The sequence below is a fragment of the Platichthys flesus genome, chromosome 6, assembly GCF_949316205.1.
Source record: "Platichthys flesus chromosome 6, fPlaFle2.1, whole genome shotgun sequence".
Taxonomy (NCBI): Eukaryota; Metazoa; Chordata; class Actinopteri; order Pleuronectiformes; family Pleuronectidae; genus Platichthys; species Platichthys flesus.
The window spans coordinates 12,239,651-12,262,680 of NC_084950.1; the positions used below are offsets into that span (position 1 = coordinate 12,239,651).

A 23,030-nucleotide genomic window follows, 5' to 3' on the forward strand; every position below is an offset into this window, starting at 1 on the left:
CAGGCAGGGGACAAGAAGTGTGGATTATACAAGTAGAAAAAAAAACATAACCTGAACTGCTGGAGATTTTCTGAATAGTACAACATCTATATTAGTATTATTCACATTGTTATTTCTAAAAGTCAAACCTAAATGCTTTTTTGGATGTTGTGCAACACGTCTGCTCCTTCGCGTCTAATCAAACATGCTAAACACCATCATTCAGGGACATTATTTTGGAAAAATTATAAAATATTGTGGATGTTTTTATGGCGGGAGGTGGACCGACAATTTCAGATTGTCTCATTTACTCATTTCTATAGTCCCCACATTCTTTGCAGGGTTTAAAAAAATCACATTCTCCTTTAGATATGGGAAATAACACCACGTATACCATGTATATTTATTAAGATCAAACCTAAAAGCTCTTCTGGGTGATTTCTAACATGTTTGCTGCTTTAATGTTACCAACATTCTTTCTTTTTTTTAAAACACCATCCTTCATTGAAAGCCTTTTGAGAAAATGACAAAATATCGTGCATGTTTTCATGGTGGGAGGCGAAACCAACAATTTCAGTTTGTCTCATTTGCTCGTTTTCATAGTCCCCACATTATTTGCACAGGCAGTGAAAAAAGAGGAGAAAAACACTGGAGCCAGTGGCTTTCACACGGAGAGAGTGAACAATGAACACACCTTATTCAGTCAGCGAGCAGGCAGCGAACAATGAACCCCTCCCTCCTGTCTAGCAACATGTCTGATAATGACCACATCCACCGCCACTGATAGCGCTCTTCTCTTTCTGACCTACATGTGAATATGACTCAGAGGGAACATTTCAGGAGGGATATTGAGAGGATGATCAGCTGTGCACGTGTAGCAGCATAAAAAAAGAATCCTCCATATGTTGTTTTGTCGGCACAACAGTTAGTCAAAGGAGGGAACTCTCCTCTCGTTCTCTCTTTTCTCCGGATACAATGTGCATTTTTGGACGAGTCCACAGTGTTGGTCTTTGCATCCAAGACGCAGATACAGTACATTCCCTGTTTGAGCATTAGGTCAGAGTATAAATATGAACTGCGTTTTGCATTACTTTCAGATGAGTGAAGCTGTCAGAGCAATAATATGAGCCTTCAGTCCCACTTTCTGCCACTTATCCCCCAGTCTAGGACCAAGGGGTCATGTGAAAATTGAAAGTGACAGTCAAAGCAGCATGTTGAACAGGCTGATTGGACTGGAGCTGTCACGGCCGAGATCAGAGCTCTTTAACACCAGGCCCAATCAGAGGTCTTTCTGTGGAAGCCACTGGATCTCAAGACAAATAAGACCCTGACAATGAAAAAGGAAACCAGAATAAAAACTTACCAGACTAAAACTATTCAAGATCTGGAAACAGACAACAAACTCTGCTGAGATTCACGCCAAATGATTTTAATTGACGTGAAGAAAGTTGGAAGTTGAAAAAAAAATGGAGGAGCACCATTAACAGCAAGAGTTCGCTGGCAGCTTCTTCTCTCAGACAGGATTCACTTCTCACTTCCAGATGAATGAAAGTCCAGCGGTTTCTCCTCTTTGTGGTCGTTTGAACGGAAAATGTTTGTATCACCTGTTTTGCGGATGGTTTAATGAGCGCGTGATGCTGTCACATGAAAGACATTCTTTCTTACTTCATCCAAATCACTCCCTGTCAATTTATATTTTGCTTCATATGCAGCATTGCATGAAGGTCCGTCAGAAGCAATCAGCTCGCCGTCACCCGTTCCGACGATAATAAATCACGTCATTATCACTTTTACTTGGGGCCCATCTTTGAAATGGAGGGGGGGATGAAGTAGTTTTTGTCAGGTGGAAGAATAACTTATGATCATTTTGTGTCCCGCTGAGAACCCTTGAAAATAATAATATACCACAGCAGAAGCACATGAACAAATGAAAGCCGCCGAGTGTTATAAATCTGATGGGATTTGCATATTTTGCCTCCGAGCAGGCAAAAGAAATCACATGGCATGTGAGTGAGGGGGGGGGGGGAAGTGGTTACAAAACACACTCAGAAGTTATGGGTTCACGTGAAGACGGATTTGTTTCTCCACAACTCACTCCTGATTGAAAGTGTGAGGATTTCAAGGTTTAGAAGGAAACAAAAAAGCTGCTTGAAGAATTTCCACTATTGAAAGACTCAAAGTCAAGATTATTAATCAAATCGTCAGTCGTAATGTGCTAAGTTGACCCTTGTTCCTTGTTCCTTGTGACTGTAACACTTTCTCTTTGGTTCAATTCTCTCTGGTTTCATCTTTAAACTGATTTACTTCCAGCAGCATTTAAAAAAGAATGCTGAGGTACAGTGAGAAGCTGCTGTCGGATAACGTCAGTGCTCGTCTGTCACTTCTAACCTGAGAATCAAAGTGTCACATCCTGTCTCACTGGCTCAGGTCTGGGATTAGTTACGTGCTTTACTGTGTGTGTGTGTACTGGATATTAATATGAATTGAAAGTAGATTATTATGACTGTACTGAAAAGGCCAAATAAATACATGAATGAATTAATCAATGAATGGAGAAAAGTTTTCAAAAAGCCAGTCCACTTTTCCTTTATAATACAAATAAAAGAATAAAGATAACAAAGCTTCTGTCTTTTGTAATATTAGAAAATGTCTAAGGATGCAAAGATCTAAACTTAAAGGAGGATTCACTGTGTTTTTATCCTGAGCTGTGATTGGCTGAGGCAGCTGGACTCAAACACCTTGACACAATGTTCAACTGCTCACTGGAGCGTTGAACAGACTCTGCCCTGTGTCGTTTGTTATTGTGTGTGTGTGTGTGTGTGTGTGTGAGAGAGAGAGAGGGAGGGAGGGACAGAGACAGTGAGCCGCCTGCACCAGGGTCATGTGAACAGATACATTAATCACTAACATTTTCATATATTTTTGATTTAATTTCATCCTGCGACTCACAGCTCACAAACCTGAGCCTGTGTGCTCTGTAACACTGTAAATTAAAAGTGTGGAGATTAAATTCTCTTTGCTCCCCAGTTCTTGGTTATCATGAGACATGCGTTCCCACGGCAGGAGCCACACACACACTAATGCATATAACACACTCGCCTCCTTTCATATGACTTAACTTGAAACGTGCATGTGATGGAGAAGAACTTATTTTCAATCATGTGAAAAACTAATAGAATGATCGTTCACTCAGTTTATCAGAACTAAATTTCCAAAAAGCAAGATATTCAGTTTGGATCAGGCCGGAGGAAATAATCAAAAGTCACTCAAAGCCACAGCAAAGCAGCAAAGAATAAGAGTTTGATCATGTTTAATAATTATAACAATAATTCAATTCCTTCTGTCTGTTTCCTGTGTCTAAACAGTTGCGTTGAAGGGAGGTTCCATATTTGTTTCCTTTCACTCCCTCTAACTGTCCACACACACACACACACACACACACACACACACACACACACACACACACACACACACACACACACACACACACACACATACACACACACACACACATATGGTAGTGCCGAGCAGCTTTTGTACATTACATTTCCTCTCTCACACACACACACACACACACACATAGAGGGACATTAGAGACAGTGCAGCTTTAATTGTGTGATACATGTTTTAATGTTAGAACAAAAACACTTGGGCTGTCCCCCTCCTCCCCCTCCCTGTAAAGGATCAGGTAAAAGGCTTGTCTCCAAAAAAAAACAGCTATCGTCCCATGTCCATCCCAACATCAGAATTCTCCAACCCATGTTCTCCCTCTTTCTTTTTTTTCTCTTCTTCTTCTTCTTCTTCTTTTTTTGATTCCACTGATCTGAGCTTGAAATGCGAAGACAGCAAAGCACTAAGCCTTCAAACGTGTGATTTTTTCAAAAGATCTCTAGAAGCAATCTCTGCCTGGCTGACCCCTGACAGCTGCAGATCTCTTTACTTCTCTCTCTGCTGGCACTTCATTTGGTAGAAAAGCTCTCAGATTCACACCTCTGTCAGGCAGCACAAGTGTTTATTATGTGCATACACAGAATATCCCATATAGTGCACATCACCTCAAAGGCATGCGGCGCTCTTTTAATACACATCCTGGAAATTTTCACAAAAAAAACCATACACCATGTAGTATTTTATAGGGTTTTATTTCTTCTCCCTCATTTTTATTGCACAGAAATGTTATTTCTCTCTGAACTAAAACTGAGGAGATGTTGCCTGAGCCATGGTTTTTATTTATCGTCTCTCCAGAGCCATGAAATGTGTTTCCTCTGCAGCAGAGATGAACCTGAACTGTGTCCTTTGGCTCCACTGCTCCTCAGTGCAGACACATCAAATACAAATCCTCCATGCCTACATTTATTTTATTTTATACTCCACAGCTTTTACATTTCAAATTACCTCAAAACTCACCACTGACTGTGGAGAAAGACAAAAAAGTATAAATGTGCATCCTTGCTTGATGACATGGTTGCAGACAGATGAAGACACACAATCTGCAGGAGCAGTTAAATTTAAATACACTCTCCCATTTTGTTGGATTATAAATGTCCACACCACAACAGAATTATCTGAACAATGGCGTGTGTTATATGTGCAGTTTGTGTTGGTTTATTATGGCAGCTCGTTGCAGCGTTGCTCGCAGTGCCGGTGCCTCCCTCTCTGGAAATGAGACTGCAGGCTCTATCATTAGATCGGATGGCAAGTCTTTATGCAAAGTGTTTTGCATAATTACATACCAAAGCCAGAATAGCCACCCTCAAATTTTATGGGTCACAAAGCATCAACAATTGCCGCATTATTGTCCACCATAGTCCAGCCCCACCAATGACAAGGAACGAAAAAAGAGAAGAAGGAGTGAGAGAAAGAAAAAGAAAAACCCCTCGTCTGCCTGAGCTAAACTTGGGAGATTGAATTTTCTCTCCGATAAAAAAGAGTAGAGTAGATTATTCCCAAGCTGACAACTTGTTTACATGTGGTTGTAAAAGTTCTGAGGAGCAGAGAACACAGGATCATCGAGTGTGGATGCTCCGTCGACTCACGTTACTCACCTTTATACAGATTTATATCCCGGAAAGAGGAACAAACTATTATTCAAACAGTTTTAAAAGTGTTTGTTTTCATTTTACCTCATTTATTCCGTTCATAATTTAAGTATTTAAGTATTTATGAAAGGAAACAATCACACAAGTGCTTTGATAGAGTTGAATGTGTGTGTCTGTTGTATAATATTGATTATTTAGTAATGATAAAAATCTGAATTTCATTTAGTTATTTTTCAAATATTATTAAATCAGTTCTTATCCAGTATGATATAAGAATCGATAAGATCTGAGATAAGTTCGTTTCAGTTTCCTTCATTTCAGATCAAATGCAATATCACAATGTTAATTAAACCAATTTGAGGCATTTTCAAAGCTTTAATTCGCAATAATTGTTCATGTATTAAAAATAATATGAAGCTAATTTCATTTAAAAACATCGGAACATTTGAAGTCAATACAAGAGCAGCACCTGCAGTGAAAAAGCGATTTAATGAACAGAAAACACATCTGAAGAACCTTCTTTTGTTTTCAGTAATCCAGAAGAGAGTTGGTATTGCGAGGTATTGATTCATATTAAAATCAGTTCATGTTAAAATAGTAAAGATTATTACACTTTTACAAAGCGAATATCCGTGGTTCAAAAGGCCGCAGGCATGATCACCAAATAAGAGACTATATATTTATTTTTCAAAACGAACTAACGAACGTGACAAATAAATGAGAAGCATTTAAGGAGCTGGTGACAGCAGAACGTGCTCGAGATGTGTGAAGTGAAAACAAGCTGTGAGCAGATGGAATCATGAAAGACAGGGTCACATTTATCGATGGTTTAAAAAGGAAACTGTTTCCCCTTCAACATCTATTTGCTCGATGGCCTGAAAAAAAGTGTTTGAGGTGAAACTAAAATTCGATAGAGAACTCGTCGTGCGACACATCAGATTTCACCTTTCACCAAATATTTCTCACGAGCATATGATTCTTCAAAAAAGAAAAAAATCGAAATATCAGTGATAGGAGGGGCAGAGTGAAGTGTTGAGAGTTAATTGTGCAAAACATGAAATGTCTCAACTTTATCTGCACTTTCTTCATCGTATTATTTACCCTGCTAAAACACCTCGTTTTTATTCAATTAAACTTTATTAAAATTATTAAATTAGTGATAGAATAACTAATTATCTTCTGAATGTTTATTCGCACAGTTTCAATCAGATTTGTGAATGAAATAAGTGGAAATTCCAAACTCAAACGAGCGCTCGGTTCAACCGCTCTGTCACTGCATCGCTCTGATATATTTTAAAATTATATTTAGATTGAAATATATAAAAGAAAAAGGAAGAGAAAGGAGACGGGGTGGAAACAGGTGGAGCACCAACACACAACAAGCCGCCGGTGCAGAGTTGAGGGTCAAACGTGCAGAACAGCGCCATCTCGCTGCAGCAGGCAGACTGTCCTCTCTCTCCTCCGTGAGGTTGAACTCTCTTCTGTGTTCGTGCTCCGACAACAGCCTGCGACACCGCTGCTGCTGCTCGGGTCTGTTTGTGGCCAACAGTCAGACGCGTTATGGCTGTTCATTAGTGCGGGGAGGGGGTGGAGGGGTGCCGGGGTCCCGGAGCGGGTCCCAGGACCTGCGGGGGTCACTGGGTGGAGGGGTGGGGGGGGGGGCTGTGTGGGTGAGAGGCGCGACTCGAGTACAGTACAGTGACTTCACTGTCATGTAAGACAACACGATTATCAGCTGAGCGTCTGGTTCCCAAACGGAGGTCCCGGGACGCTCCTGGGTCGCTGCAGGGGGAGATGATGGTGATGATAATAAACGAGGCTCCCGCAGAAAACCACAGAGATGATTTCATTTGTCCTCCGCGTTCTTTCGATGGCCTTTGCGCATTTGCAGGATGCGTTCAAAAAAATGTTCAGTGTTAAAACTGTCGACGCTTGATTTCTATGTGCTGGTCTGCAGGGTGCGGACCGTGCACATGGACAGAAAACACATCAAGCTGCAGAAATGTTTTATGCTGTGACGAAGAGGCCGGGGTCCAGGGTCTGTAACGCGGGTGCTCCTGACACGAGAAGGTGTGGGTGCCGAACGAAAGAACCCGAGCATATAGTTCACACTTTTATTATATAAGTATATTATAAGCTGAGAGATAAAAAAAAAAACATTTTAATATTGAGGAGAAGGTTCCTGTGAGAGCAGATGAAATTGGAAAATACAAGTCCAACCTCACTGTATGAATCCCCTGTAGCAGTGGGTGGATGTTGGATGTAGTCAATGAAAAACTTTTTATTTATTTTCTGTTGTGTTGTCCTCTTCAGGTTATTTTTTTTGGTTTTTTTTATCAAGAAAGCGAATATCCAACTTGTGCAGCCACAGAAAGCAGACGCGCCTAAACGGTGCGTGAAGACGCAGTGGGTGTGATGTCAGCCCGCAGCTCTGACTATGGAGGCCTTTGTGTTTATCCGGGTGGTTCAGATCCGCTCTGCAGAAATGTCAGACGCAGCCTCGGTGCCATTTAAACGAGCGGAGGGAACAAGGTGTGCACCCAACTCCACGAGAGGAGAATAAATAAAACCGCTCTCACGCTGCCTTTTAGGAACAGTCAGGATCAGACCCCCTTTTTAGTAGAGTGGAGAAAATCTGCATCAGATTTCTATGAATTTGCAGGAAATATATTTTTCTCTTTCACCTGTGGAATGTGTGGTTGAGTGACGCTCTGCTGGAAACGAGGTTGATGATGATGAGGATGATGAAGATGATGAAGAGTGGACGGGAGAATAACCGTAAATGCCTCCACCAGCATAAACGAGAATTACAACAAATACATTTTACAGTTTGAGGCTGTGCACACGCTCACGCACACGCACAAGAAGAAAATAAAAAGACATCAGCGCGTGAGGGCATTGTGGTTTGTGGAGTGACACGAGCGAGACCCGCAAGGCCTCGTGGGGTTTATTATAGGGAAGTTTATTTTATTAGAGTAACTTTATCCGAATAAGCTAATGTGTAATATCATCATCATCGGGTTTTGCACACGCACCTGAACACTGTACTCAGACCTGCGCAATTGTCAATAAAGTTGACTCAATCGGTGATTCTTAATCACACACACACACACACACACGATGCAATTCAAAAGCACGTGATGTCCAACTTAAACTCGGTCTTTGTGTGTGTGTGCGCGCACGTGCGTGTCTTCACTCCCAGGCTCCAAAACTCCTCGAGAGCGACGAGCCTGAAACGTTGACACCGCGACCCCTGGAAGACTGACAAGCGCTGCGGTGCACCTAATGGGGATCTTAATAAAGTATCTATGTACCCCATAGTAGCAAATCGATACAAGATGTAGGCCTATACCGATCAATACCTATGAAGTGGTCCTGATGAAATAATGCGCTCTGGTTTGGGAGGCTGAGGGGCTGCAGTCTAATATCCAGGAGAGTGTTTGCGGTCTCTTCAAATCATCCCTCTGGCTCAGCGCTGAGTGTGTGTGTGTGTGTGTATGTGTCTGTGCGGGTGTGTGAGCGTGCGTGTGTTTGCTCGTGCTCTGTAGAGAAGGTGCGGTCTCCCTCCTGTAGAGCTTTGGGCAGATATACTATTTGCACTCACTGGTCCGCGTCTCCATCAGAGTTTAGTCCTCTTTCAGTCCTAAAATCATTTCTCACTATAATAGACTTTAAGCGCCACTCATGCTCACACAGGCTAGTGGCTTGTGATTGGGTTTGCTTGGGATGCAATATTCAAACGATCACAGGCACTGTTGTGTTCCACTGGCACTGAGATATGCTCACCGTGAACGCGCCTGGCTTCTGAGGAAACTAAAATAGCTGTGGAGAAATTCCACATGAGGTATATTCACACTCTTCAGCTCAAGTTTACATCGTTTATCTTCTATATTTATATCTCCACAAAGCGCTGCACCACTTTAAAGTCAGTATTTATTTATTATTTTCTTTATTTAAGAAACTCTGCCATCTTGCTGTTGATTGGACCCTTTTGGATCATAAATTAAAACTTTAAATAGGAGAAATCCAGCAGGCTACTTCATAATCTTATTTAAAGAGGCTGTAGTATTGAATGTTTTGGTTGGGACAGTGTCCACAATATTTTTATTTTCCACGTTCAAACGCGGTTAAATAATTATTATCATCATTATTAATACAATTATTATATATGTTGTTTTATTATTATTAACATTTCTTTTAATAATAGTCATACAATCTTTCTTTTTAGGAATGGGGTGGGTGGGCTGTGTTATTTTAATATTAAAAAATATGGTTATAAAGTTTCTAAGACAACCCTTGTTTTCATGTAACCTCCTTCGCTTCTTCTTGTTCTGAACATGGTCAAACTTCACATCACACTCAGGTCAGTGGCCGCACACCGGCCCGAACCTTCTGCTGCACCACACACAGACGCAGTAGACACAGGGTGGATCTATAGAGTGGATCTACACAGTGGATCTACAAAGTGGATCTACACACAGTGGATCTACAGAGGGATGATAGGTGCTTGAAACGATCATTTCTAGTTACAGTGTAGTCGCCTGCGGCAGCTTCTGCGGCGCCTTCTTGCTCTGTATTCCTTTTGTGTTAAAAAGAAAGGAGCCGAGGTCTCCGAGGTCTCAGTATAAAGCTACAGTTCCAGCGACCGCGGGTAGATGGCACATTTTTCTTACATTTACGGGCAGGACGCAGGGAAAGCCCTGTGTGTGCCCTGAGCCGAAGTGGGGAAAAAGCAATTTATTTTAATGGCCTTAGATAACGTGGAAGAATGTTCAGACATTTTTTATTAATTTATAAATATAATAAGAATATAAAGTTGTTTTTAAACATCAAAGAACATCACAGAGAATCGCATTCTCAGCTGATTAAGGCTTCAGCAGCATTTTATAACAAACTACTAATAATATTAATAATATGACTAGTTATTTAAAGCCATGCAGTGACACATTAAGAGCAGGTGTCCCACCTTGCTAAACGTTTGACTCGTGTGATACATTGTAAATGAGCTGCGGTGTCTCGGCCCAGATGCAATAAAAAACGCATGTTATATGCGCTAATTTGTCATAGTGATGCCAAGGTGCAAATAATGTGCATATTGGTCGCTGTGCAGACGCCTGTGCGTGTGTATGTGTGTGTGTTTGTGTGTGTGTGTGTATCAGACAGAGACTGCAAACCGTATCCTCATCTTATTAAACAAATAGCCCCACTAATAGAGCTCTGAATAAGTTCTCAGCCTCGGTGTGTAAACCTGAACCAACGTAAAGCCTCAGACTCGACTGCACGCGCAGCCCGGCCCCGCAGCGTCCCCCGCACGCCCGCACCCTCAGGGACCGCGTGCGGGTTTTTGGGGTGAGTGGGTGGCTGCATGAAGTCCCATATACCGGCTCGTGTGTCAAAAAAGTTTTCACGTCACACGGACGTAAATATAAGTGACGTCGCAACGAGTTCCAGCTCATTAGTTCTGTGTGCAGCCCTGATGAGGCAGTAGAAGTAGGAATTACAGAGTCCAGCACAAGCATCACGCTCTGTCAGCTGAGATCAGCCCGAGCCGAGCTGAGGTCCAACTCGTCCGGACGCTGCATGCAACTCCGCGGACGATTCGGAACAAAGATCTGGAGGGCGATGGAGCAGATGCTGCAAATACAGCTCCACTGAAATACTGGTGGTGACGGTGGTTTCGGAGGCTGAGATGTCTATACCTCGCCTTATCAAACGGCCTCAGACTGGTCCCAGTGTGTGATGTTACACCTCAGGGGCAGCGAGACGTTCAGCGCGTGAGCAAACAGCGAGGAGCCGAGCAGAAACCACCATCAGCATCATGATCATCATGTTCATCAACAGCACCAGAAGCACACGCAACCACACACCGCGCACACAACCACACCAACACAAACACACACTCCCATTATCATCACCATCATCACCATCAGCAGCAGTAGCAGAAGCCGTGGTAAAGTTGGCGTCCTGATTAAGCCTCTCTCTTTACAACAAGGCTAATTCAAGCTTAACTCTCAACTAAGCCAATATTACTAATAATTTCTGATAGGCCAAATGTGTATAGCTTGACAAGAACACGCACGTCAGCGATTGACATTTAAACCCCTCACAAGTTTATATATACACACACTTGTACTTATTTATATGGATGGTACACATACCAGAAGGCAAAATGCATTATACAGCGTTCAGCAACTTGCAGTGTTGTTATTGAAGCTCAGCGATGCGGCTGAAAGTAAAATAAAATATCTGTAGACCATAATAATGCACATAACAGCCAGTCAGTAATATAAATAGAAGGCAATTAGATTTTCCGAAAATTTAATTTGAACTTTTTTCTTCCCTCCCTTCTCTTTTAGAATAACTGCAATTATTTGGAGGCTTCCATTCATGCTATATCCGCACTATATTTATGATTTCGTCCCATTAATATTTATGCCTGCGTTCAAAGGTGAAAGTGTATTCCGCAAATCAAGCGGCGGGGAGGCTGGGTTGGGTTTGTCCTGCACAGTCCCTGTCCCGTCTGAGGAGGTGGAGGAGGAGGAGGGTGTGTACTGTTATGAAATCGTATTATCTGTCGAGGCACAGCACCTTATTACATCTGTTGTGGAGCAGTTCTACAGTTTGACAGGCAGCCACCGTCACTCCATTATCTTCCCCATGAGCTGAATTACTGAGCGGCCATTTTTTGTAGACAATAATAACAGTGTTAATAAAAATATGTATTGTAATAAAAGCCTCTGCGGCTAAAAAACCACCGAGTGAAGGCGTTGGACGGGCCTGTTGGCTGATTGATTAATTATTTTGTAATTCATTAATCACTTTCATAGGGCAAAAGGGCAACATCCTGCCACAGCAAATTGACTCCGCTCCACCCCCCCACCCCCAATTCCTCCCAACCGCCCCCCCCGCCACCCAACCGACCGCACACACGCGCACGCACGCGCAAGGACAAGTTCACACGCACGTTCGAAAGTAAGGAAACATGGCAAAGCTGTTGATTTCAAATTCATAAATTATAATTTAATACCAAGAACAAATTTACAGCAGAATGCTTGTTTACAATAAGCTAACACAAACAAACAAGAATTGTGTTCAACTATAAACTTTCACACACACTCACATATATCACTTGCAATTAATAATAATAATAAAAAAAGTATCTATACGTTATCAATACCCTGCAGTCATATATTTTTATATATTTATATAAAAACGTGGGTCAGTTTAAACTGTTCATAATTACAATCATGTATCATTCTCTGGTCCATATGTGGCCACGAACAGCCAAAGATCAGTGTTCAATCAGTGATCCCTTTTTAATTCAACCACAACATGGTGTTTCTCTGTGTGTGGAAGAAAAGCCTCCAAAACAAGGACAACAACAAAAAAAAAGAAATGTACTTTTTTTTTTGCTAGCTTCCAAATGCACGCACGCACGCACGCACTCATTCTCGCACGCACGCACGCGCGCACGCTCACGCACACCACGGCACCTGTCAAAAGACCAGAACAAAAAGGAGCAAATAACACTAAAGTTAAAATATCATACTCCTTTTCCGAACCTGCTCACCCTGTTTTAAGTCTGCAGCCTAACAATGAACGTCGTTTCTTTTCTTTCTTTTTTTTCTGTTTCTTTAAATACAAGGGCTAGTGTACTGAATGCACAGATTATATCTATACAGTCAAAAAAAAAAAGAGAGAGAGAGAAAACATTTACATTTATATATCAAAGGTAAAATAGGTTAGCGACCTGTGGCCATGCATTCACAGTCTAAATATACATGAAAAAGAAAACATTTGTAGTAATATGTATATACATTAAAAACAGAACTTTCAGTGCTACTAGCTAAGTCTGCCACTCAATTTTGAAGACGTTGTATTACCGAGAAAAAAAAATGGCAACCACAGATTTTTTTTTCTTAATCACATATACTTTGTATAAAGGAAAAAACTCGTTGAAATGAATTGACCTATATTTACAAGAATACTGCCTCTAATCAGTGTCTGTTTTCTTCCTCCTCTTCTTCAAGTCAAACACACGACTGAAGTCTCAAATCTAAATGTCTGTTTTCCCCCCCAAAGAAATGTTGTAGGCCTACTTTAAACAAGGTTTTGATAAGAAATCACATCATGCTTGTCAGGCACTTAATGCTTGAAGTGAATAAAGGGTGACATTTCAGGGACGCTTTAATAATACTGCTATTAAAACACTACTCTGGCTAGGCTTCAAACTTTTATGACCCTTGACCTCTGCAAAAGATCCTTAAACAATTCAGTTTATGCTTTCAATGCAGTTTCAACTACTGCAAACGCTCTTACGTGCACATGTGGCGAAATGTTTCTTAAAACTTTATCGGTATATGCAACTTGTAGGACTTTATTTTTTTTATTAAGTTGTATCCAATTGGGGAACTGATGCCAAATATTTAGAGCTGAATGACATGGGGCCAAAGAATTAAAATTTTGTCAAACTAACCTTTTGTATTTTTAAATAAGTAGTGGAAAATAAAAGTGGGTCCAATAACTTCATATTAATAAAGAGCAAAAATGTTTGCGCTGGATCATAAAGTTGAACATGAGCCCCCTTCCCCAAAAACTTTTTTCCCTAGATGGTAATGGTCATCCTAAGATTATAAGTGCGCTTGCAGCATTAAGCCTAGATTATAAGCCTATACTCCTATTGCTGTGGTTTTAATTCTTTATAGAACTTTTTTTTCCTTTTTTTTTTCAAACATTATTTCACCATTTTCAAATAAAAATCATTGTCTTAGAAAATAACAACACCTGTACTACAGAAATCACATAGGCCGGTTTGGAACCAGAAAGGAGGAACAAAGAAAGTACAAAACACAGCTATACATGGACACAGGACAAGTCATCAGAGAAAAAGAAAATTCACGTTTCGTATTTTTCCCTTTCTCCAGTTTTTTTTCTCCTTTTACCCAAATCATCATTTTAAATGCACTTAATACTTAAATTTTTCCTCATGAGGATGAACAAAATTTCCTTTTTTTCCCTCGTATTTTCCTCTTTCATTAAAAAATGGATCGACACAGGTTGTTCTGCATGAACACTGGGAGCTTGTATCTGCCATTTTGAAAGTTCAGTGGATGTCTCAATTTTTTTTCTTTTTCTTTTTTTGGAGTAGGGGGGGGGGATTCACAGTCATTTACGTCAATGTCTTTCTTCATGAAAGCCAGCCCCGTGTAACAGCCGGTTGCTTTTTTATTCCTTCCACAAAAGCAGCTATAATCATTGTAGTCTCGCAGCACCCCCCCCCCCCTCCCGCCGCCCCCCCCGCCTCCAACCCCACCTTTTGTTTGTTCGTCTCCTTCTTGGTTTACTGAATTGACATGTAAGGCCAGTTAAAACTGCTCCCCGACAGCAACATATCCCTGATGAGAGTTTCAATTGGGGTTTTACCTACCAATCGGACGAAAAATAACTGTTCTATGACCGAGGAGGAGACTGTGCGGAGGGAAGGCAAGCGGAGTAACAACTTCCCAAACCGTGTTGGCTGGTTTGGATACTGGCTCCGGACATATTCCTCCAGGGCGCACTGGGACTTCTCCTGCAAACTTTCCACATGGGCCACATCTGAGAGGCCACAAGCATCTGAGAGGGGAGGGGGAAAGCAAATAAACATTAATAAAGTGTTTCTCTCACGAGGAGCCTTTATCCACCATGCGGTGACAGACATGGCGCAAACTGATGGCCCTGTCACAGCCTTTAAAAAGCAATTACGGTCACAAATTATTATTGCTATCACATATGTAAAAGTTGTTTTTATTAAATCTCCAATATTGTTTTTAAGTCAAATGTGCAGACATTTTTTCAGTGTATGGGAATAATTTGTATAAATAACTGCTCGATATATTAACATGGCGGTAGACAATTTATTAAAAAATCAAGTTAAAATTATAGCTCCACACTTTTGTGGCAGCATATATAACTATAAAAATACACATAATCTTTTTCAAATATAAACAAACAGAAATTAAACATAATTATATATGTTTTTGCCACAGCTAAGAAACAAATGCAAATAGATTCCGTGTCCCCTTGTTTCATTGCGGTTACAGGCGCATGTAACTCGGTGCCTTTTCTCGACAAAGCCCTTCTATTAAACCACGAAACGCGAATAAATACGCAGATCCATAGCTCAAGAGTGTGTTTAACATGGGCCTGTATCTCTCCCAGTCAGCGGCAGAGCGAGGCGGAGAGGAGGGGGAGGGAGAGAGGGAGAGACAGGGAGACCTACTGACCTTTAGTGGAGCAGAGATTTAGCTTGGAAAAAAAAGGGCCCATAGCCTACGGAGCTGCCGTCATGTATACCATGAGAGACGCATAATCACTATCTGTGCTGCTGCATGTGGGCGGCTGCTGATTGTGTGCCAACAAAAAACGCTTGTGCGCGCATTGGTTAAGTTTGTAAAGTTTACGCACGACAACAACCAAACCACCCAAAAAAAGTAGTAAGAAAAGGCGTGTCACTGCAGCCCCGACGCACCGCTCTCATGTTCGAGCCTCCGGGACGCAGGTAATGTGGACGAGACAAATTAAGCCACCGTGGCCTTATAGAGGCTGCATCATGAAATCCAATGACCTGAAATGTGATTATTTTAGAATCGGCTAACAAGCCACCACGAGAACAATAGCGAGCTGGCTCGAGCCAAATGAAATACATGAGGCTGATGGCTCGCAGGTATGATATCATTTCAAAGACATGCATTCAGTGTATACGGTTTGAAACCCTGTAAATCTCTTCCACACGTATCCCCCCCCACACACACACCCCCCCTCCCAGCCCCCCCCCCCCCTTGTAATGGCGGAGCTAATGTAACAAAATAGCTGGGGAAGTTTGGGTCATGACCTGCAGTTCTGGAGCAGGTCCAGAGACGCCTCGAGTCCTTACAAGGCGCAGAGAGAATATTTCTGCAAATAAAAATGAAAGCCGCCTCTCCTGTCACTGCTCAGCATCAGCCCGTGCTGTTAGATGCTGACATGTTTTGCAATTGCAGGGTGTGCATGGGTCCTACTGGCTTTTTTATTTTATTTCCTGGCCCCCACTGAACGACAGCAGAGCGTTGAAACCTGCGCCTTGTTTTTACTGTGTGCAAATGGGACATTAGGCTTGTCTTTCTTTTTTCCTTTTTTTTCCTTCTATCCCCCTCCCCCTCGGAGCCTGACATCATTTATATCTGTCATTCCATACAAACAAGACGTGGGCTATACACACATTGATAAATGGCGGAAAAAAATAATCAAAGTGATGCAATTCATCTGCGAGCTATTGGGTTCTGTTTAACAGGAGGAAAAAAAAGTGAGCCGAGAGCTAGGTTTGTTTTTATGATGCTCAAGGTAATTATTGTGTGTGTGTGTGTGTGTGTGTGTGTGTGTGTGTGTGTGTGTGTGTGTGTGTGTGTGTGTGTGCGTGTGTGTGTGCGTGTGTGTGATACCAGACTTATTTCACTGGAGCTTATTCAGTCGGGCTGCACGTTCCTGTGTTTTGCTGTCAGTTTAATTAAGAAATCTCTTGCGTGGTCATGCTACAATTTCCAGTTTAGCCTCGTGTATGTGTCTGATGAATCAGTTGATTAACCAAGTGTTTTTTATAATTTAATAGCCTGGGGCCCGAACCCCAAAAAAATCCTTGACCATGAAGGCAGCAGGGGTTCAGGCGTGTGCATCTAAGACAAGCAACAACCTCCAGCCAGTGCAGATATATTTAGGTCAGCAATGATTTAGCTGATGTCAGGGTGCATGTTAGTGACAGTCACACAGGCTGAACTTGGGAGTGTGCCGGTCTATTGTCTTACCTGTGGTGAAGAGCACAATTGCCTTTAAGCAGCTATATTCAGCAGAGTCAACGTGCAAAGCCTTGAGCTTTTCCACTTGTTCCTGGAAGATCCTAATGTGGTCCATAAAGGCCACCACTCGGTCCGCGGACATGGGGGAGGCGTGAAGGCCAGCCGCCGCCAGGAGAGGAGCCACATGCAGGGGCATGGAGCACTGCGCGGCGTTGAGCACAAATAACTCACTCCACGTCAACCTCAGCAGAGCCACCTGGTCTGTGATCTGGAGGTCTGGAAAGAAGGGAATATTCCTGGCCCACTCCACGGCACTGAAGAGCATCCTGGCCGCTAGTTCACAAATGTTCTCGATGCCCATGATGTTGTTGGGCTGCATGCACTGGCTGCCATACCGGGACGTCGGGTAGGGCTCCGCTCTCAGCAGAAGAGAGATATATCCGGATAGGTAGGAATGGCAGTGGAGTGGGTCTCCATTTGTCAACGCGAACTGGCCATGATGTGGCTGTGTGGGTGGCACCCGTCCCCTTTGCACCGCTGCAGTAAAAAGAGAAACTGCAGATATTGAAGCCTGAATTCTACAAATTATCATACAACTGTTGGAATAGATGGCAGAGGACACATGGGTTGAATATGACAACAACACACTCACTCGCACGCACACACACACGCACTCATACACACACATACACACACACACACACACACACACAGACAAACACACACATATATCTTGGAATATATACATTAACACACATGTACCTTTAAATTCTATCATCGCAGGAGTTTTAAACGGGTTACGGTGATAATAATGACACAGAATGCGAGGGCACACACTGGGGATGAGCTCCGAACACGTTGAACACATAGCTCGAAAATGATGTTATTCAGCCACAGCAACATGAGCTGGCTGTGCAGGAACACAAAGAGGGCAAGAGAGACCTTGCATGTTTAACCCTTAACCTACTTAGCAATTCATCTCTTTCTGCCGGGCACACGGGCCTATTTTCGACCCTGATATTCGGATAAATTCTTGCGGAGGTGCGGAGGCTTTGTGCGCTCGAGTGGAGCCGGTGTCCGGCTTCTCGTCACGGGGGAGCAGGACGTGGGGAGATGCAGCCCCGAACACGCTATGTCTTAATTCGACACTCGCCATAATAGCGCAGAGGGCTTGTATATTGTGTAATCTAGTCGGTGCAGATGTGCCTCTGCGGCCGCGTGCCTTCCTCTGAATGTGAATTCGATCGCCATGGGTCGGTTCTGAGCTATTTGTGAAATGCACCGGCTACGAGGCGCCGCTAAAGGGACGATCCGGCGAGCCCCGGCTCCAGCACATCACAGAGCGGCTCCATGGCGCGCTCCAGCCGCAGAGCCTTGGAGGGAAGAGTCGGGGGAGAGAGGGAGAGAGAGAGGGAGAGGGAACAGGGCTATGGAGGACGACATTTACAGGGCGACACGGTTTCATGGCTGGAGAGCCTACATGTTAACACACACATACACGGATGAGAAAACCAAAAAATCCTAATACCTTCCCGTCTCATGCCGACTTTCAGGCATTTTTTGAGGCGGCAGTACTGGCACTGATTGCGGTGGTGCTGGTCGATTGGACAATTCCTGTTGGCACGGCACGTGTACGTGAGGTTCCGCCGTACGCTCCGCTTGAAGAAGCTCTTGCAGCCCTCGCACGTGAACTGGCCGTAGTGCTTGCCACTGGATTTGTCCCCGCACACCACGCACTCGATGTGCTGCGGCTGCTGCTTCTCCGACTGCTGCGTCGTCTGGTTCGTCGGCGTGGACTGCGTGTTGTTCGGGGGTCCCTGCACCGGAGTCTGAGGGGTCGGAGGGGCGACCTGAGAGGATGACAGATTCAACTGGCCTGGTTGAGGGGTGGGCAGGGATAGTCCTCCTTGGGTCTGCGAGGAAAGGGAGCCCTGGGTGTCAGCCACATCGTCCTGGGAGCCTCTCCACACTACCATTGCCATATCTATCAGTCAACGTAAAGAAACTTTTTGTCTGCCGTTTTGGTGTCGCGCTGGAACAGACGTCTCGGGGAAACGCGAGGAAACTGTGATTTAACAGCCAGGCGCGCGGGGGGAACACGTCAAGTCTAGCCTACGTCGGATCCACTGTGAACCTCCGGGAAACTGTCGGTTTATTGCTGTGGGAGACGTTGCGAAGCACGGTTTTTTTTTTCAAAACTGATGCGATGGCGAGCTGAGTCGCTGCCTTGCGCTTAAAGGCCAAGTCCAGGGGCGCTTACAGTCAGCCATCCAGCACAGCCATCAATGGGAGAGGAGGGCAAATATTGAGATAGTCAGCCGAGGGAGCAGAGGACTATCAGCGGATCATGGAGCAGGTTGGTGCAGCAGCAGCAGCAGCTCAGGACAACTGGTGAGCGCCGACTATCAAGTTCCAGCACAAGTCTTGAAGAAAATCACCAACTGGGTTTAAAAAAAAAAAAAAAAAAATCGCGTCTTCTTCCTCTTCTGATTTTTTTTTTTCCTCCTTCCTCTTCTTCTTCTTCTTCTACTTGTGAGGCAGCGCCAGACAAGCGCGCTGCTGAAGCCAAAAAACAGATCTCAGAGTCCGGGAATATGAGGACCAACTCTCTCCAGCGGAAAAAAAGCGAAAGCACCGAAAAACACAAACAAAAAAAGCCTCGCAGAGATCACAACCTGCAGAGCCTTCCTCCGTGCACAGAGAAATAACAGGAGAGGAGAATAAAGATAGAAAGTGATGGAATATGTTAAAAAGGCGGAGGTGAGGAAGTGATTGGGTTGGAGCCGGGCAGGCTGAATGCTTTCTCTCTGATCTGAGCCTCTATATAGTGAACTTTGACACGACTGCTGCAACTTAGCACACGTTACCATGGAGATCTGCTGCCATATAAGGAAGGAGAGTGTGTTTGACTGGTCAGAGCTGCGGGACCGCCCCCTGCTCCTCATTGGCTGCTCGGCACTTGTGCTACTTGGTACCTTGCCAGAGCCAGCGTGGAGGTCGAGAGGGCCGCTTGGTCCTAAAGGGAGATGGGTTTCTCACTCACTCGAGACTGTGCACTCACATGCACGCCCGGTAAAATCTTAGAATTTCAGAGGGAAATAATATTTAGAAATATTAAATCTAATTTGTATTATTTGCCTCATATCGTGCCACTGTATATTCTGCAGCCCCGTAAATATCTGCAACATCCTTTTTCTGGAGATGATTCATTCGTACAATAAAAATATATATATTTCCATTGTATCTTTATTTTTCTTCCTTTAGGCAGCTATATAGACAAACTACACCTTGGAACAAATACACACTAAAAGAGCGAAAATTAGGCTGTTATATATATAACAGCGTTATATTAGGATTATAAACATTATTTTGAAATTATATTGGTAAACAAAACAGCAGGTGGACACTTAAGAGCCAGACATTGAGAAGGGTCACCCACTGAGTGATCAGGACCATTATACTGAAGGCCATCTGCATTCTCTATATATGTACGGGCTAATACACCTATTAGTGCCTCTAATCAAACCAGATCCCATTCATCACAGTCCACACCTCTTATATAAATGTTATGATAGTCCACTGACATCCTGTGGCCGCCCGCTGTACCCTTCTAATCCCCCTGACCACAAACACACCAAACGCACATGCAGGGTCAGGAAGGATAGAATAAATACAAATCGGGGTCTCGCAGGAGCCGATGTGGCCAAAACGTGAAGGCACTATAGCTTTAAATAGAGACCGTTTCACCGAAAGTGTCACTTGAGGTCAAAGGCCCGTGCCCTTCACGTTAAGGTTAGGATGACATGCACGGAGCTATTTTCTGATAAACAACATTGTAAAACAAAGCTGTTAACGGTGATGGCTGTCAGGTGTTGCCTCATAATAAAGGTAATGAACACACAGTGAAGGATGCATGTAAAAGTAGCTGCCCAACATTGTTTATCCTTTTTTTGTTGTTAACGCTTGGATTTAATCAGTCACTTTCACCACACCGCGAGGCCATCAAAATTTGAACCGCAGGTAAAACTTCCACACGGATGAGCATGGAGCCTGATCTGTGTGTCAATCCACAGAGGAAGCAGCAGCACCACCTCCACCACCACCACCACCAGCAGCAGCAGCAGCAGCAGCGTGTATCTTCGTCCCAGGATGTACTACAGTATATGGGTGCCCCCTAGCGTATGATTTCGTTTTGCTTTTCAAATAAGATTCAATTTGGAGGAGCGATCCGACAGGCAAACCGCCTCAGTCTCGTCTCTCGCATCGACCAAACTAACGAGCACCATTTTAAACTGACGCCTGTTTGTTTAAATTCTGTTTTACATGACTTGGACGGCAAAGCTTTGACAGTTGCCAAAGTTGGATTTACTTTTCCTTTTTTCCCCTTGCCACTTCAGGCAAGCCCAGCGGTGGTATTTACACCAATTGTGTCTTTTTATTCTAAAACAAATTAGCCGACGATGTTTTGTGTGCATGTCTATTTTGTCGGTTTTTTATTTACAGATCCCGCGAGCGTGGACAGTCTGTAGATAATAATAATTAACACAATTACGCGCGCAAGAGATCGACTCGTCGAGGAGGCGGATTGGCCCCGAAACGGTAAGTATAACATTTTGCACACTTTCTTATGATGAATGAGCAAAAGTACCCACGCTTTATTCCCGTGCTCGACATTACATCCCGTGTGGATGAGCGACCGGGCGGCAGACAGCGTCTAATAACGTGCGTAAACGACACATCCACAGTGCGCGCTGAATGCGAGAGACTGTCAGAATATCGCCTTTTAACCAGAGTGTGAACTTATACGATGATCACAACGATACCGGCTATAGTCTGCAAACACCCATTCATAAAGCCAGCCTGTGTATTTGATGGTGTGAGTGAGGCAGGAGGTTCTGATAGTAACAAACCTACCAAATGCATATGCTGCAGATTCGTCCGTACCGGGATGCATCATCTTCTCTCTCTCTCTCCCTCTCACTCTCTTATTCAGAATATATTTAGTCTTCTCTTTTTGAACCGGGCAGAGCTTCCTCTCCGGGGGCAAACACGAAAAAAAAGAAGAAAAAAACACAGCAGCACGTTGTTTATTGGAAAAACTGCAATGTCTGATCATGCAAAAACTTTGGCGAGCCGACACCAAAGCTACTGATTCACGTCATGTGCTGTTGAGCGAGGAATTGGAAACACAACGTTGACGTCCGAGCCGAGCAGGGAGGTTCATTTGACTGCCTCTGGAGATGAGAGGTGGCTGTGAGGACAGCCAGCAGCAGAGATCCGGTGCGTCTTTCCCCCTCTCCTGCACTGTGATGTGGCCGCGGCGCGCTCGCACTGCTTTGTGTGGGCTGCCGGAGGAGAGAGAGGGAGGGGGGGCTGCAGTCAGAACAGACACCTGTCTTTAAGCATGGCGAGCGTTATGACATTGTGCTTATTGGAAATTAAATGCAGTCTGGAAGTAAAGGCACAACCAGAGCTGTGATTAGAGAGGTAATTAAAACGGCATCAAATTCAAATTAACTGGGAAAAAATATATTCAGTTGATGGAGCCTATAAATTCTTATTATTCTTATTAAATTAATGTAATTAATTCCAATATTTAATTGCTGTGTATATATTATATAAACAAACAATAATATATATTTTTTTACCAGCTGCACACCTCCAGGAATTACATGTTATGCACAGAATAAAAGAATAGAATAATTAATGAATTACAGTCTTAATTAACCTCACAGAAATCTATATTAATTGCACCTTTTTCACGCCTCTGCATTTCCACCCCATCGTGATTGATTTGCTATTTTAAATAGCCCCAACGTTGCTGCAGTTTTTATTTGAAACTTTCCTGTGTGTGAAGATTTGTTCTCCATTCAGCAGCAAGAATAAAAGCAGAATGTGCTCAGCGAGCCTTCATGCACACACGCACAACTACAATAATAATACGCGCGGCACAACGGGGCTGGTATCGATTAATACGAGACAGAAGGAAGTCGCCTGCACTAAATATTTACCAATCACACACACACACACACACACACACAAATAGCTAGATGCTTAGTGATTTCCCAATGCTCCGGGAGCGAGGGAGGACTAAATCACTTTATTATTGTTAGTAAAACAAAGCGCACGCTCCGGAACACAGGAGTGGAGATGTTGCTGATTGGGATAAGTGCAGTTAAATTAATCGATGGTGCGGAGATAA

General features: G+C 43.3%; 1 protein-coding gene across 3 annotated transcripts; it reads right to left on the reverse strand.

The window, feature by feature from the left end:
• Positions 1–14,313: 14,313 nt before the first annotated feature.
• Positions 14,314–22,134, reverse strand: nr2f2 (nuclear receptor subfamily 2, group F, member 2). 3 transcript variants are annotated; one of them, XM_062389450.1, is made up of 3 exons: positions 21,743–22,134; positions 16,838–17,365; positions 14,314–14,633 (listed from the first exon to the last, which is right to left on the reverse strand). In XM_062389450.1, the coding sequence occupies exons 1-3, from the start codon at positions 21,942–21,944 to the stop codon at positions 14,359–14,361; spliced, it is 1,005 nt and encodes a 334-aa protein (XP_062245434.1). In that variant the 5' UTR covers positions 21,945–22,134; the 3' UTR covers positions 14,314–14,358. The 3 variants fall into 3 exon arrangements, with proteins under 3 accessions (XP_062245434.1, XP_062245432.1, XP_062245433.1); XM_062389448.1 differs by lacking the exon at positions 21,743–22,134 and adding an exon at positions 18,357–19,677 and having other exon boundaries at positions 16,838–17,383; XM_062389449.1 differs by lacking the exon at positions 21,743–22,134 and adding an exon at positions 18,357–19,674.
• Between the last annotated feature and the right edge of the window lie 896 nt (positions 22,135–23,030).

Excerpts from the sequence above, each read along its gene's own strand:
- nr2f2 (XM_062389448.1), bottom strand. The coding sequence starts at position 18,810 with ATGGCAATGGTAGTGTGGAGAGGCTCCCAGGACGATGTGGCTGACACC. Across the intron at positions 17,384-18,356 it reads AGTCGGCATGAGACGGGAAG|TTTCTCTTTTTACTGCAGCG; the intron begins GTATTAGGATTT and ends CAATATCTGCAG. Across the intron at positions 14,634-16,837 it reads AATTGTGCTCTTCACCACAG|ATGCTTGTGGCCTCTCAGAT; the intron begins GTAAGACAATAG and ends CTCCCCTCTCAG.